Source organism: Nicotiana tomentosiformis, chromosome 5 (genome assembly GCF_000390325.3).
Source record: "Nicotiana tomentosiformis chromosome 5, ASM39032v3, whole genome shotgun sequence".
Taxonomy (NCBI): Eukaryota; Viridiplantae; Streptophyta; class Magnoliopsida; order Solanales; family Solanaceae; genus Nicotiana; species Nicotiana tomentosiformis.
In genome coordinates, this window is record NC_090816.1 from 21,642,991 (window position 1) to 21,658,686 (window position 15,696).

Sequence of the window (15,696 nt, forward strand, 5' to 3'; positions counted from 1 at the left end):
AATATTGTCCTCTTTATAAATAAGGAAGAGGAATGCATGCACTTGGTAGGTCCAGAGTCGGAATGGGTAGTTGATACAGCAACATCTTACCATACCATATCGATAAGAGAAATATTTTGCAGATATGTAGCAAGTGATTTTGGCACTATGAGAATGGGTAACACAAGTTACTCAAAGATTGCGGGGATCGGTGACATTTGTATCAAGACAAATATCGGATGGACATTGGTTCTAAAGGACGTGCGGCATGTACCTAATTTGCGGATGAACTTGATCTCGGGAATTGCTTTAGACTGAGATGGATACGAGCACTATTTTGCATATCAAAAGTTGAGACTCACCAGGGAATCATTGGTGATTGAAAAGGGAGTTGCTTGTGGCACGTTGTACAGGACAAATAAAGAAATATGCCAAAGTGAATTAAACGTGGCAGAAGATGATATTTCTGCAGATTTGTGACATAAAAGAATGAGTCATATGAGCGAGAAGGGATTGAAGATTCTTGCCAGGAAATCAGTCATTTCTTATGCCAAAGGTATAACGGTAAAACCTTGTGACTACTGTTTATTTGGTAAGTAGCATAGAGTCTCATTTCAGATATCGTCTGAAAGAAATTGAATATACTTGATTTGGTATATTCTGATGTTTGTGGTCCAATAAAAATTGAATCAGTGGGCGGTAACAAATATTTTGTTACTTTTATTGATGATGCTTCACAAAAATTATGGGTTTATATTTTGAAAACCAAAGATCAGATGTTTCAAGTTTTCCAGAAGTTTCATGCTCTGGTGGAAAGGGAGACATGCCAAAAGCTAAAGCATCTCCGAAGTGACAATGGAGGTGAGTATATTTCAAGGGAATTTGAAGAGTATTGTTCGAGCCATGAGATCAGACATGAAAAGACAGTTCATAGAACCCCACAACACAATGGTGTAGCTGAGAGAATGAATCGCACCATTGTTGAGAAGGTGAGAAACATGCTTATAATGGCTAAACTACCTAAATCATTCTGGGGTGAAGCAGTTCAGACATCCTGCTACCTTATCAATAAGAGTCCATCAGTTCCATTGGAGTTTGACATCCCGAGAGAGTTTGGATCAACAAGGAGGTGTCCTACTCACATCTGAAGGTGTTCGGTTGCAGAGCTTTTGCACATGTACCAAAGGAGTAGAAAACAAAGCTGGATAATAATTTCGTTCCCTACATATTCATCGGATATGGAGATGAAGAGTTCGGGTACAGATTGTGAAATACTGTAAAGAAGAAGGTCATCAGAAGTAGAGATGTAGTCTTCCGAGAAAGTGAAGTTGGAACTGCAGATGACCAGTCAGAGAAGGCAAAGAATGGTATAATCCCTAACCTTGTTACCATTCCTTCTACTTCTAACTATCCCACAATTGCAGAAAGTACGACCAACAAAGTTACCGAGCGGGGGGAGCAACCTGGTGAGGTTATTGATCAGGGGGGGCAACTTAATGATGATGTCAAGCAAGTGGAATACCCCACTCAGGAAGAAGAACAACCTCAACCTCTGAGGAGATCAGAGAGGTCAAGGGTAGAGTCATGCAGGTACCCTTCAATAGAGTATGTCCTCATCAGTGATAAGGAGGAGCCAGAAAGTCTTATGGTGGTGCTGTCCCATCCAAAAAATAACCAGTGGATGAAATCCATGCAAGAAGAGATGAAATATGTACAAAAAAATGGCACGTACAAGCTGGTTGAACTTCCAAAGGGTAAAAGACCACTCAAATGCAAATGGGTCTTTAAACTCAAGAAAGATGGAAATGACAAGTTGGTCAGATACAAAGCTCGATTGGTGGTAAAAAGCTTCGAACAGAAAAAAGGTATTGATTTTGACAAAATGTTCTCACCTGTTATCAAAATGACTTATATTCGAACAATCTTGAGCTTAGCAGCTAGCCTAGATCTTGAAGTGGAGTAGTTGGACGTGAAAACTGCATTTCTTCATGGAGATTTGGAAGATGAGATCTACATGGATCAGCCAGAAGGATTTGAAGTATCTAAAAGGAAACACATGGTGTGCAAATGGAATAAGAGTCTTTATGGGTTGAAGCAGGAACCAAGACAGTGATACAAGAATTTTGACTCATTCATGAAAAGTCAAATTTACATAAAGACATATTTTGATTCATGTGTATACTTCAAAAGATTTTGTGACAACAACTTTATTATTTTTTTGTTGTATGTGGATGACATGTTAATTGTAGGAAACGACAAGGAGCTGATCGCTAAGTTAAAAGGAGATTTGTCCAAGTCATTTGATATGAAGGACTTGGGACCAGCACAACAAATTCTGGGAATGAAGATTATTCGAGAGCGAACAAGCAGAAAGTTGTAGTTGTCTCAGGAGAAGTACATTGAACTTGTACTGGAACGCTTCAACATGAAGAATACTAAGCCAGTCAACACACCTCTTGCTAGTCATCTGAAGTTGAGCAAGAAGATGTGTCCTACAACAATGGAGGAAAAGGAGAGCATGACCAAAGTTCCTTATTCCTCTGCTGTCGGAAGTTTGACGTATGCAATGGTATGCACTAGACCTGATATTGCTCACGCAGTTGATGTTGTCAGCAGGTTTCTCAAAAATCCTGGAAAAGAACACTGGGAAACAGTCAAGTGGATACTCAGGTACTTGAGAGGTACCGCAGGAAATTGTTTGTATTTTGGAGGATTTGATCCAGTCTTGAAGGGCTATACAGATGCAGAAAATCCACTACTGGATATTTGCTTACATTTTCAGGGGGAACTATATCATGGCAGTCGAGGTTGCAGAAGTGGGTCGCACTCTCTACAACTGAAGAAAAGTATATTGTCGCTACTGAAGTTGGCAAGGAGATGATATGGCTGAAACGGTTCCTTCAAGAGCTTGGCTTACATCAGAAGGAATATGTTGTCTATTGTGATAGTCAAAATACAATAGACTTGAACAAGAACTCCGTGTATCATGCAAGGACCAAACACATCGATGTGAGATATCACTGGATTCGAGAAATGGTAGAGAGTGAATCTCTGCAAGTATTGAAGATTTTCACAAGTGAGAATCCTGTAGATATGCTAACCAAGGTGGTACCTAGAGACAAGTTCGAGTTGTGCAAAGAACTTGTCGGCATGCACTCAAGCTAGAAGCCTGGTGTTATCTCTTTCCGGTGAATAGGTCTGGAGGAGGAGATTGATGGGGTCCACATCCATTAATAAAAAAAAGAAAAAAATAAGGAATAGATACCAAAACCGATTTTGGCCAAAAATTGGTTTTGGGTCTCGATTTGCAAATTGCAAATCACAAGTTGCAGAAAACCAACTTTTGATTGGTTAAAAGTTGCAGCATTCTTCCTATAAATAGAAGCCTTCCATTTCAGTACACACCAATCTCAGAGAGAAATATATTTGAGAGCATAGAGAACAGTGTGAGGTATTCACATGCAGTATAGTCTGTGAGGGAAAATAGAGGGTGTGAGTGATATTATAGTAATGTGAGAATTTCAAAAGAGGGTTATTCTTTTGAGTGTGTAGTGGTCCTGGGGTACTATACTTGGGACTACGGAGTGTAAAATTCCTCATTATTGTAATGATTCGGACGGTCGTTTTGAGTATTATAGCCTCGTTCTCCCATTTACTGTTCAATTTATGCTTTATAACTGTTATATGACTTTCCGGGTTAATTTGTTCGGGTCCAATGAGGTTTCAGAATGAATTGATACACTTAGTCTCAAAGATGAAAGCTAAAGTTGAAAAGGTTGACTAGATGTTGACTTATGTGTAAACGATCCAGAAATAGAGTTTTGATAATTCCAATAGCTTCGTATGGATTTTGGACTTAGGAGTGTGTCCGAAAAATTATTTGGAAGCCCGTAGTTAAATTAGGCTTGAAATGACGAAAATAGAAAGTTTAAGTTGGAAGTTTGACCGGGGAGTTACTTTTTTGATATCGGGGTCGGAATCCAGTTCTAAAATTTTTTATAGGTCCGTTATGTCATTTATGACTTGTGTGCAAAATTTGAGGTCAATCGGACTTGATTTGATAGGTTTCGATGTCTAATGTAGAAGTTAAAATTTGTTAGTTTCATTAAAATTGAATTGGGGTATGATTCGTGATTTTAGCGTTGTTTGAAGTGATTTGAGGTTTCGACTAAGTCCATAATATATTTTGAGAATTGTTGGTATGTTCGGACGGGGTCTCAAGTGGCTCGAGCGAGTTTCGGGGTGGTTTCGGACCATTTCTAGGCCATTTTTAGCTGCTGGTTTTTGGCTACAGAAGTGTGCAGTGTGATTGCGTGGAATTGGTCATGATCGCGATGAGTAAAATGGGAAAAATTGGCCAGTGAATCGCGATCGCGGAAGGCCTTTCGCGATCGCGTAGAATAAAATCCTGTTGTCATTGACTTGACTTTGGAAGCTTATATCTCGCAATCTATAAAGAATCTGAGGTGATCCAAAAATAAAAGTTGTATTCCTTGGTTTCTAGTTTTCAGAAAGTTAAATCATTTGTCATTTAGAATTTTGTACAAAATGTTACGACCATTAAACTAGAGGTTGTCCGGTAGAGTTGGAAAAGGCTGTTGGAAAAACTTGTTCATCGCAATCGCGGGGGAATGGCCGCGATCGCATAGAGTAAAATTTTGCTGGAAATTTTTTTTGGTTCACGATCGCGACACTTGGTCCGCGATCGCATAGAGGAAAGACCTGGACAGAAAGTTTAAGTTCTGAAAATGGGACTTCGTCCCTTTTTTCATTTTTAACGATTTGGAGCTCAGAAAGAGGCGAGTTTTGGGAGATTTTCAAGAAAAACAATGGGGTAAGTGTTCTTAACTCAATATTGGTCAAATTACCCGAATCCATGGTTATTTTTAACATTTAATTGGTGATTTAAGTTGAAAAATTATAAAAACCCTCTTGGTTTAATTTGAAGATTTGAGGGTCGAGTTGATGTCGGAATTTGGTAAAATTTATATGGTTGGACTCGTGGTTGAATGAGTGTTCATATTTTATAACTTTTGTCGGGTTCCGAGATGTGGGTCCCATGGGCGCTGTTTGAGTTAAATTTCGGATTTTGTTGGAAAATTAGTATTTTCATATGAAATTAATTTCAATAATTTGTATTGACTGAATCGAATTTATTGTGACTAGATTCGAGGCGTTCGGAGGCCGATTCGTGAGGCAAGGGTATAGCGGAGTAAAGAATTACACAGTTTGAGGTAAGTAATATTTCTAAACTTGGTTCTGATGGTATGAATCCCTGAATCTTGTACTATATCAATTAATAGAACGCACATGCTAGGTGACGAGCGTGTGGGCGGGCACCAAAGAAATTGTGACTTAAATAAATTTTGTGGAGTTGTAAAATTAAAGAATCATGTTATTATCTGAATATTTTTCATGTGTTGGGAAAATTGAGCTGAGACTCGTATTAAGCATCATGTTTATGCTACGTGCCGATATTTTGGGACCCATATGGTCGTGTTGCTGTTGAATTTAATTATTTAAAAATGTACATTTCATACTCAATCATATTCATCCATTGTGAGGATATTTTTGGGATCGAGCTGCGTGTCACAGCATGCCATATTGGTTATATATATATTATTATATTGATCGGGACTGCCCGTTGCAGCAGGCCTTATAGGGTTTATTATTATATGGATCGGGGCTGCCCGCCTACAGCATGCCATATCGGTTTTATATCACGCTTGGGCTGAAGGAGCCCCTTCGGAGTATGCACCCCCACAGTAAGCGTAGATGATTTATATTCGGGATGGACTTCCCAGGGCATGGACTTGCCTTGCTTATTTTGTCTGAATCATTATAATTTGGGGATAAATTTACCCATGGGCTGGATTTTGCCTTATATGGTACTGAGCCACTAACTGTCAGTTGATGTCTATATATATAGGATGGAACTTCCGTGGACTGGATGGGCCATATACAGTACTGAGTGACCGAGTAATTTGTGATCGTGAGTACACGAGGTTTTCCCACTGAGATGTCATATTCCTCATATCATTCAGTATTGATCTATTTTACTTGTACTGAGGTTAACTATTGAACTTGAAAGCATGCCTACATTTCAGTACTGTTATTTATATACTGGACTGTACCTGCTGAGCTCGTCACTACTTTCAGCCCAAAGGTTAGTCTTGTTACTTATTGAATTGGTTGTACTCATACGACACTCTGCACCTCGTGTGCAGATCCAGGTGCTTCTGGACACGGCGACTATTAGATCTCAGAGTATTATCAATTGGATACTATCAAGGTAGCTGCCTGGCGTTCGCTGACCTTGACTCTCTTCCTTTCAGTTACTGTACTGTTCTATATTTTCAAGACAGTGATTTTATGAGTCAAACTTTGTTATCATTTAGATGCTCATGTACTCAGTGACACCGGATTTTGGGAGTGATTTGTATCTGTAATTGTGAGGTTTTTCAATTGAATTCAAATATTATGTTTTCAAACTTAAAAGATATTATATTTTATTGAGGTTGTCGGCTTACCTAGTATTGAAATAGGCGCCATCACGATTATTGGATTTTGGGTCGTGACAATTATAGTGGATTACTTTGCTTCTCTCGGGCCCGTAATTTTTCCCTTATTCAGAAGAATTTTCCATGTTAAAATTTGTGTGTCCTTGTTGTTCTTTTTATTCTTGTTGATTACCGTATATCGGCATTACATTATTATTTCGTTATTATTACCGTGAATATTATTTCTGTGAGAATTTATTTCCAACTTTATGAATCACCTGCTACGAGACATTTTCCATGTTCATCATTTATAGCTAATTTATCTTCAAGAAATGAATAAACAACTTCATTGATCTTGGCATTATCAGTTTCAAGAAACATAAATGAAACTCCAAGATTCATTATTTAAACCTCATACATCCAAAGGGAAATATAATAAGTAATCAGACTAAAAATTTCAAACAAAAGGAAATCTATTTTTTTTTTTAAAATAAGTTGTAAGAACCCTTCTATTCAAGAAAAAAATCTAAAGAGAATAGTTTTTGTCTTTTGTCTGACCCTTTTCAGATTAATTGATGGATCAAAAGTATTACCATCAAGGGGTGTCGTGAGATGTATGTGATCCCGTCATCCTTAATTAGAGGTCTTAGGTTCGAATATAGGAATAGAGAAACCCTGATAGGGAGCGCTTCCCCATTTAACGAGCCCTATGAGATACGAATCTAGATTAGGCAGGCCATTAAGTTTCGGATACCATTTGATTATACCAAAAATATGAACACGCACAACCGAAGAAACTTGAAAAAGAAAACTAAGGCATCACATGGAAATTACAACAAAAACATTACTACAACTAATTCATAATGTAAGTGGTATAAGCCATACCTAAAAATGCATCAAGGAATAAGAAAACTAAGGCATCACATGGAAATTACAACAAAAACATTACTACAATTAATTCATAATGTAAGCTGTATAAGCCATACCTAAAAATGCATCAAGGAATCTTCATTCTGAGATTGTAAATGTAAGGTATAAATCCACTTATATAGTATGAAAAAAGAACACTATAACCACAATTTCTTTCTTTCACAAACACAAACCTAGTCTTATCTTCCCTTTGGATTCATTAGCTGAGAGAACACTCCAGAAGAAGTTGTTACATCTGATTCTCCATGGCTAACAATGTCAATTTCGTCAGCAGGTCCCGACTCAACACGTTGGATTAAGTAAGGTATATCCGGTATATTATGGCTGTTCTCATCTTCTAATGATTGTGTAGCAGCCTCTTGCAAGTGAAGAGCATATTCAAGATTCCAAAGAACGTCTCCCATCGATGGCCTCTCACAACCGTACTCAGCCAAACACTTCTCAGCAGTTTCGCCATATTTTCTAAGTGAATCAATGCTCACTTTTCCGACAAGATAAGGATCTATTATCTGCTCTAATTGGCCCTTCTTTTGCCAATGCATTGCCCATTCCGCTATGTTTACTTGTTCTCTTGGAAGAGACGGATTGATTGCTGACCGAGCACATAGAACCTCCATAAGTACTACTCCAAAAGAATAGACATCAGACTTCTCTGTAAGTTGCTGTCGACGATAATACTCTGGATCGAGGTAACCAAAACTTCCCTTCACAGCAGTACTCACATGAGTTTGATCTAATGCAGGACCAAATTTTGATAGACCAAAATCAGCCACTTTTGCGGTGAGATTTTCGTCTAACAAGATGTTGGTAGTCTTGACATCGCGGTGGATGATGCACTCGGCTGCCCCCGTGTGAAGATAATGCAATCCTTTTGCAGCTCCAATGCATACTTCTAGTCTTTGTTTCCATGACAGATGAGGAATATCTGATCCATACAAATGTTTTCTAAGCGGTCCACCTGCCATGAATTCGTATACGAGGATCATCTCATTGAGCTCCTCACAATAGCCAATTAGCGAAACTAGATGTCTATGGCGAAGCTTGGATAACATCTCGATCTCTGTCCTGAATTCCACGAGTCCTTGTTGAGATTTACTGTTTCCCCTCTTTACAGCAACCATAACCCCATTTTCCAGCACCCCTTTGTAAACTTTACCAAAGCCACCAACGCCAATGACCAAGCTCTCATCAAAGTCCTTGGTAGCTTCACGAATCTCAGAGAAGGCGAAGATGCGGCCCAAGGTCCGTGAAGGTGTCGTTGAAGCGAAACTACCTGCTGATATTTTGGTTTCTGAAAGTCCAACTTGATTTGGAAAAGATAGCCATGACAAAGATTTTTGTTTTGCCAATACCTTTGGCTTGCGGAAACAAACAAAACAGAGAAAACAGAACACTGCGATGAGAAATAATCCTGCTAACCCTCCTACCGTAGCGAAAATTGCTACCATGACATGTTTCTTAGTGTTTGATCTTTTGGAATTGCTGGAATATTCGACAAATTCTCCATCGAGGCTATTACTAGGATTGCTCATTTTCATTATCTCCAAACCGTTTAGAATTGCATTGGCTTGAGTAGTCCTTAAATTAGAAGGACCAACTTGAACGAAAAGTTTATCCGAGCCCGTAGATATATTTACTACAAAATCCGCAAAGTAAGCAGCCGATAATGCCATTGTCTTGGTAGAGATATCCAATGACTCCACAGCCGTTTGGTTATTGATGTACACATCAAAGATCAAATTGTTAAGAGAAGCACTAACAACGTCGCAGAAATGCATCCTAATGAAGTAAGTGAATCCATGTTCAACTTGAAATGCCCATGTAATGTTAAACTTCTGATCCATTACTTTGGCATCTGCCATTTCTTGAGCAGTAGAATAAACCCAATTCGGTGCAATATCAACCGACTCACCTGCTGGATACTTGACTGTTTTCGGATCCTTAGTCACGTTGCGGGCAGAAGAAGGATGGACAAGAAATGAATGATCTGAATTCCATATCCTCCACAAAGTGTCATTTCTTGGTGTCAACTTTGGACCTCCCATATTCACTCTATAAGCTGTTTCTAAGGCAACCGAGGATGGAATAACAAACCCGGGACCCATTGGAATTGGGATAACACTAAAATCAAATTGTCCCTCAGGTATAGAAACCACTTCTATCCCATTGATAAATGCAATTGAACCACTTGCTGGAGTCAATGTAAGTACTAAATTCTCAAAACTCGATCCACCTATTTCGACTACGTATTCCTTTAGGAGAGGATCAATTTTCCCCAATTTTGAAAAGGAAAACTCATGAAGCAGTGTAATACCATTTGCCACAACAGAAAAAACAGCTGATTTTAGGTTGTGCTGATTATTCTTGACAGGGTAAAAATGCAACCTTAACCAATGTCTACCAATTTCCTTTGTACTAATGGTATATACTGAACTTTTAGTAAAAACTCTAGCAGAATTATGAAGTTCAGATAAACCATTTTCACTATTTGATACTGTCATAAGTGAATTGGTACTCAACCCCACATCAGAATCCCCAAAATCAGGCTCAAAAACCCTGCCATCTTCAACTTGTATAGATTTACTACCCCCACAGCTAATCAAGAAACAGTCTACTGGGGTAAAAGAAGCACATACCAATGATGAAAAACTGAGAAAACACACAATGCTAGCAAAAAACAACCTTTTTAAAGACATCATCTTCAATTCAAACACACTCGGTAATTCTGCGGGAGGTAGCATGTACCAAGTGGATTTAGCCGAGATGCGCGTAAACTGACCCAGACACCACCTTTATCCAAGAAAATTCAAAGATACAACATAGCAAGAAGCAGACATTTAAGGTACAAGACTAACTACAAAAAACCAACAACAACGACAACAAATCCGGTGAAATTCCACAAGTGGGTCTGGAAATGGTAATGTGTAAGATGGACAAGCTGTGTTTCCTACATACCCTCGGTTTGACTACAAAAAACAAATATGAGATAAATTCTTGTCCATGTCCAATTCAGCTGAAAAAAATAGCATACCTTGGTGTGTATGAGAGAGGAAAAAATCTAGCAAAATAGGGAAAAAGTGAAGGAGAAGTGTGAGGTTGAAGATGGGTATTTTGTGTATTCCAAGAATTTGGAACTTTTGGGTCGGTGGAAGTGAGAAAAAATTTGAGCAAGTTGGGTGACAGGTTTGATGACATTAAAGTTGAAGCTTAGGGAATTGAGTTGAGCTAATAACTAACACAGCCAGTATACAACTGTCACTTTTGCTACTATTATATCTTAATAACTGTCTGCCATCTCTAGATTCCTAAGTGAGTTGACCAACTTCTTTTTCTTCTTTCCTAATGGACCAAATTCACTTTTCATTTTTGTTATTTTTTCTCTTATTTTTTTATGATTGAAAATGGATTTTTATTATGATAGTTAGTACACCTAATAATTTTGTTGATGTTGATTGAGATATTTTACTAATCTCTTCCAATAATATCTTAAGATTATTTCTTTTAATATTTCTTTAAATAGAGGATTTAGGGAAGAAGAAAAAATGAGGCAGTGAGAATTAAACACGCGCTTATTACACGAAATAATCTCACTGATAGCACTAGACTAATAAGCTTTCGCGGTTGTTTCATGATAATTTAGCTTTTGCAAGGGAAATCTTTTGTAACTTTTTAAGATCACATAGTTAGAAAAAATATCTAACTTCTTACGATCAAAAGATTTTAAAATAAAAAATATAATATAATAAATTATTTTGCTTATTTTTTTCTTTAACAATCATATGAAATAGTTTCCAAATTTTAGAGAGTATAAAATAGTGCGAGAAATTTTTTCTGGAAAATATATTTCTTCATATCAAACATGCCTTAATCAGCATTTAATAGATTATCCGGTCCGGAATTATTTATTCTTCAATAAATAACAAAAATAAAATTGAAAAATGGATAAAATGAGGATTCAGTATGGAAATCTCTCTTTGCATCATCTTGTTATTTGCGGCCTCTGCACGATAGCACGTGTAAATCACATGCCTGTGTTTTCATCACCCAATTAAGTAATCACGTGATCCATCCTGTTAAGATCCAGTTTAGCTCTTTAATTAATCTATATTTTTCTAACTCAAATTAATCAAATCTTTGTTTGTGTCAGTAACACACTAATGTTTTGATAAATTACCCCATTAAAAAATTATATTTTCTATTTGCAAAAACTGCTTTATCTTTCTTTTCAAGGCGGAATTGAATGAAATAAAGGACTTTTTGTTCAAAAAGGAAAAGGAAAAAGTTTATAAGTTACTAAACTTTTCTAACTCTTTGCTTTTGGTTCTTTTTCTATTTTTCATAACTTTCAAGTATCCCTATTGATAATTTTTGGTTTTCTTTTCTCCTATTTCCTCAACCACATCTTTATTTTTCGCCTGGATGGTCTACTATTAATGGGATCAGAAAATTAAATAATAAAAGAAAAAAATAATTCAATTAGGAAAATTAAACTGGACTTGAAAAGCATGCAACGTGCTCTTAATTTTGACCAGTCAAAAGATACATTATGTCCTTTGAGGTTCACCCGAATCCCCACGGTGTGAGATATTACTGAGTATGTTGTTGTTGTTGTTATTGTTGAGATCAAGTTTTTCGACGTAAAATATAAATTTATATATCTAAAAATCCACTAAAATTTTAATAAATATTAAATTTAAATTTATCAATTTTAAATTCTGAATTCACTCCACCATCTCAAATGGACCACTATTTGAGCGTAGCAATTAGTTAAGTGCTCGAGAAAAATAGAATAAAACGAAAGAAAAGATTACAGAATTTCTTTGGTACAACATATGTCCTACAATATTAATCTCTACGAATTTTCGATGCAATTTTTTATAGGAGGAGGGAAGAAAATAGAATATTTAAGTAAGCTGTCAATACGGGTTGGCCCAGCCCAGTCTACATAGGCTTTGACATTTGACGGGCTAGGTTGGGCCGGCCCACTGTTTCGATGGGCCTTAAAATGGTCAGTCTAACCCAACCTTACGTGGGTCACGGCCCCCCAACAGGCCGCCTGCCGTTTTTAAAAATTATTTTTTATATTTTTTAAAATTTAAGTTTCAACCTAAAATGCAATATATATATATATATATATATATATATATATATATATATATATATATATATATATATATATATACTTGTTGAACATTAAGCCCGTTTGGATTGACTTAAAAAAGTGACTTTTCAACAGAAAAACTTTTAAACCAAACCAACTTATTGCTTTTGACTTATTTTAAGTAGTTTTTAACTTATTTTAAGCACTTTAAACTTTATCAAACACGGAATAAAGCTAAAAAGAGCTTAAAATTGATTTGGCCAACTTAAAAGCCTATCCAAACACCCTTGGATAAAAAGCTTCTACAAAACATAATAATTGTGACATTGTTCAAATAGATTACAATAAAATACAAAAAAGGAGGACAATATTTCATTCATTAAAAGTCAATACTCAAAACAAACTACTCAAAAATATTTTCAAGGTGCTCATGGCATATCCAACACCAACAAATCATCTTCATCAAACACATTTGAATCTTCTTGTGAAACAAAGATGCCTTAGCATAATTATTTTCATCTAAATATATAATTATATGCAATGTTAATTAGTTAAATATTAAAAAATAACTAAAATTTTAAGAACAAAAAATAGTTAAATTCGCATAAAAAATATTATCAGTTTAAGATTAAACTGTGTTATTTTAGTTCCCTATATTTTTTTATATTTTTAATAAAATACATTATTAAGCCCAGCCCAGCCTCAATCAAGCATCATTGGCCGGGCTTAAAAGTATCATTTTTGAAATGGGTTCCAAAATGTTAGCCCAACCCTATTAAATCATGAGCTGGATTGGACCGGTATAACATGCCAAGCCCATATTAACGGCGGCTCTACCGATAAGAAAAGAATATAACATGCTATGGAAACCAACAAGGCTACACAATAAATAAGAAGGTATTTCACAAAGCGGTACGTAAACCAACAGGATATTTAACCAAAAGGTACCAAGATTGTTCTCAAATTCAGTCAGAACTAGAGGAATATTACTAGCGGTATTTAATGCCAACACAGCTAACAAAATTGACAAAGGAGCTAAACTTTGCTGAGAAAATGAGTTCCTAAATGATTCCGATCTTGTTTGCCACATCCAATGCATCATAGTCCGGAGTCAATCGAACAAACGCCTTCTTGGTTCCATCAGGCCTGCACAAAATTAATGCATATGTAAGACAACAACTTTCAAAGAACACAACGTTTACGAGCAAGAACCAATGAAGCAGAAGCTCTTGGAAGTATGGAATTTTACATAGCAGATATTAAACTAAACTTCTAACTAGTGATATGCATAGATGATGATAGTAAAGGCAGCCTGGTGCGTAAAGAATCCGCATTCACGCTGGGTCTGGGGAAAGCCGCACCCCAAAGGTGTGATGTAGGCTTCCACAGTTCGAACTCATAATCTATAGGTCACACGAAAACAACTTTACTGTAGCATAGATAATGACAATGATCAACAAAAACCAATCAATACTTAAATTAGCATATTCCAAAATGACAACTACTACCACCTGATATCCCAAGTTTATTTAATGTATCCCAACTATTGGTATCAAAGATTTTGGTATTCACCTGACCAAAGTGTTCACTTTCTTGGTCTGAATATCATACATTTCTTCACGGCATCCTTAATCTTCTTTTTGTCAGCTTTGAGATCAACAATGAAAACCAAGGTGTTATTATCCTCAATCTTCTTCATTGCAGACTCGGTGGTTAACGGATACTTGAGGATTCCGTAATGATCCAACGGAAAAATGTAAAAAGAAATTACTATTAGAAAGCAACTCCTGCCTCAGAACTCAATATCATGGTTGCACAAAAAACTCGCCCTTGATGCAATTAATTTAACTCCTTATTGGTTCTACTACTAAAAGAAACCATTTCATCATTTGCAAATTATAATCAGATACCAAATTAGAAACTTATTACTTGACATTACCAGGCAATTTGAACATGCAACACTCCACTTCCCAATTCTCCGTCATCAGTTACACAAAACTAAGAAAATAATACTAGTACATATATATGAAAATATGTATATGTATATGTGTGTGTGGGGGGGATTTCACAGTTCACACAAACAGAGCTTCCTTTATGTTATCAAAATATGTACAAGTAAACATTTTGTTTCTTTCTACTATATGAATCTTCTATATCTATTCCACTATATTCAAACCCATCTTAATTCAAGTATAAATAAAAAGCTAACAAAAAATAAAGGAATAGGATTTTTGTTGTAGAACCTCATTACTATTTCAACAAAAGAAGAACTCAGTTTTTGAACTCACAGGATAGATTCATAAATAAATAAAAGACATTAAAGTTCATTGAAGCAGATAATACCTTTGGCGGGTGCCATTGTTGAATACTGCAACGCGAATTCTTACAGTCGCCGGTGAATATTAGGGCTATATATATAAAATGACAAGGATGTAGCCACTGCGCTACTACACAAAGCTGTCATTTTTGCCGTGAAAATAGCATGGGCTAGACGTCAACGTTTGCAAAATCATTAAAAAATAGACATTGTTTTGCTGAAACACAAAAAATTCCAACATAATATGCGGGATTATGAAACTCATGCGTATAAACTTCCAGCATATTATCTTGGCCAGCACACGAAAAGTTCCAGCATAATATGCTGGATTATGGAACTCCTGCATATAAACTTCCCGCTTATTATGTTGGAACTCCAGCACATTATGAAATTTCAACACATTATGCTGGAAGCTCATATATAAAAAATTCAAACTCCAGCATATTATGCTGGAATATTTTTCGATTTTTAAAAGTATTTTTGTTCAGATTTTATCTTTACATTAAAAAGTGGCTAAATTTCAATTATTTTTTAAATTGTGGCTATTTTTCAATTACCAGTTATAAATTTGGCTATTTTATATATGGGATTTTTTTTCTTCCTATACAATATTTGAAACTTATTTACCAAAATTGTCCTAATTTTGTATATTACTCGCCCTAAACAAGGATTACTTACAAATTATATACATTCAACCGTAAAAGGCTCACAATCCATTATTAGTGCCTTAAATTAAGGGATTATTTGCTTGAAAAAAGGCATAACTGAAGAAGACAATGGTGTTAACCACATTTCCCTTCCCTGATCAACTATATTTTTAAAAAAAGAAAAGAAAAGAAAGCAAACTGACGGGAGAGTACAAAATAAGC

At 36.1% G+C, this 15,696-nt stretch overlaps 1 protein-coding gene and 1 pseudogene across 1 annotated transcript; both read right to left on the reverse strand.

The window, feature by feature from the left end:
- Positions 1-7,383: 7,383 nt before the first annotated feature.
- On the reverse strand, positions 7,384-10,657 carry LOC104090155 (receptor-like protein kinase THESEUS 1). Its single transcript, XM_009595211.4, has one exon. The coding sequence runs from the start codon at positions 10,148-10,150 to the stop codon at positions 7,589-7,591; it is 2,562 nt and encodes an 853-aa protein (XP_009593506.1). The 5' UTR covers positions 10,151-10,657; the 3' UTR covers positions 7,384-7,588.
- Positions 10,658-13,571: 2,914 nt separating this feature from the next.
- LOC104119444 (large ribosomal subunit protein uL23-like) lies at positions 13,572-14,495 on the reverse strand (annotated as a pseudogene).
- Between the last annotated feature and the right edge of the window lie 1,201 nt (positions 14,496-15,696).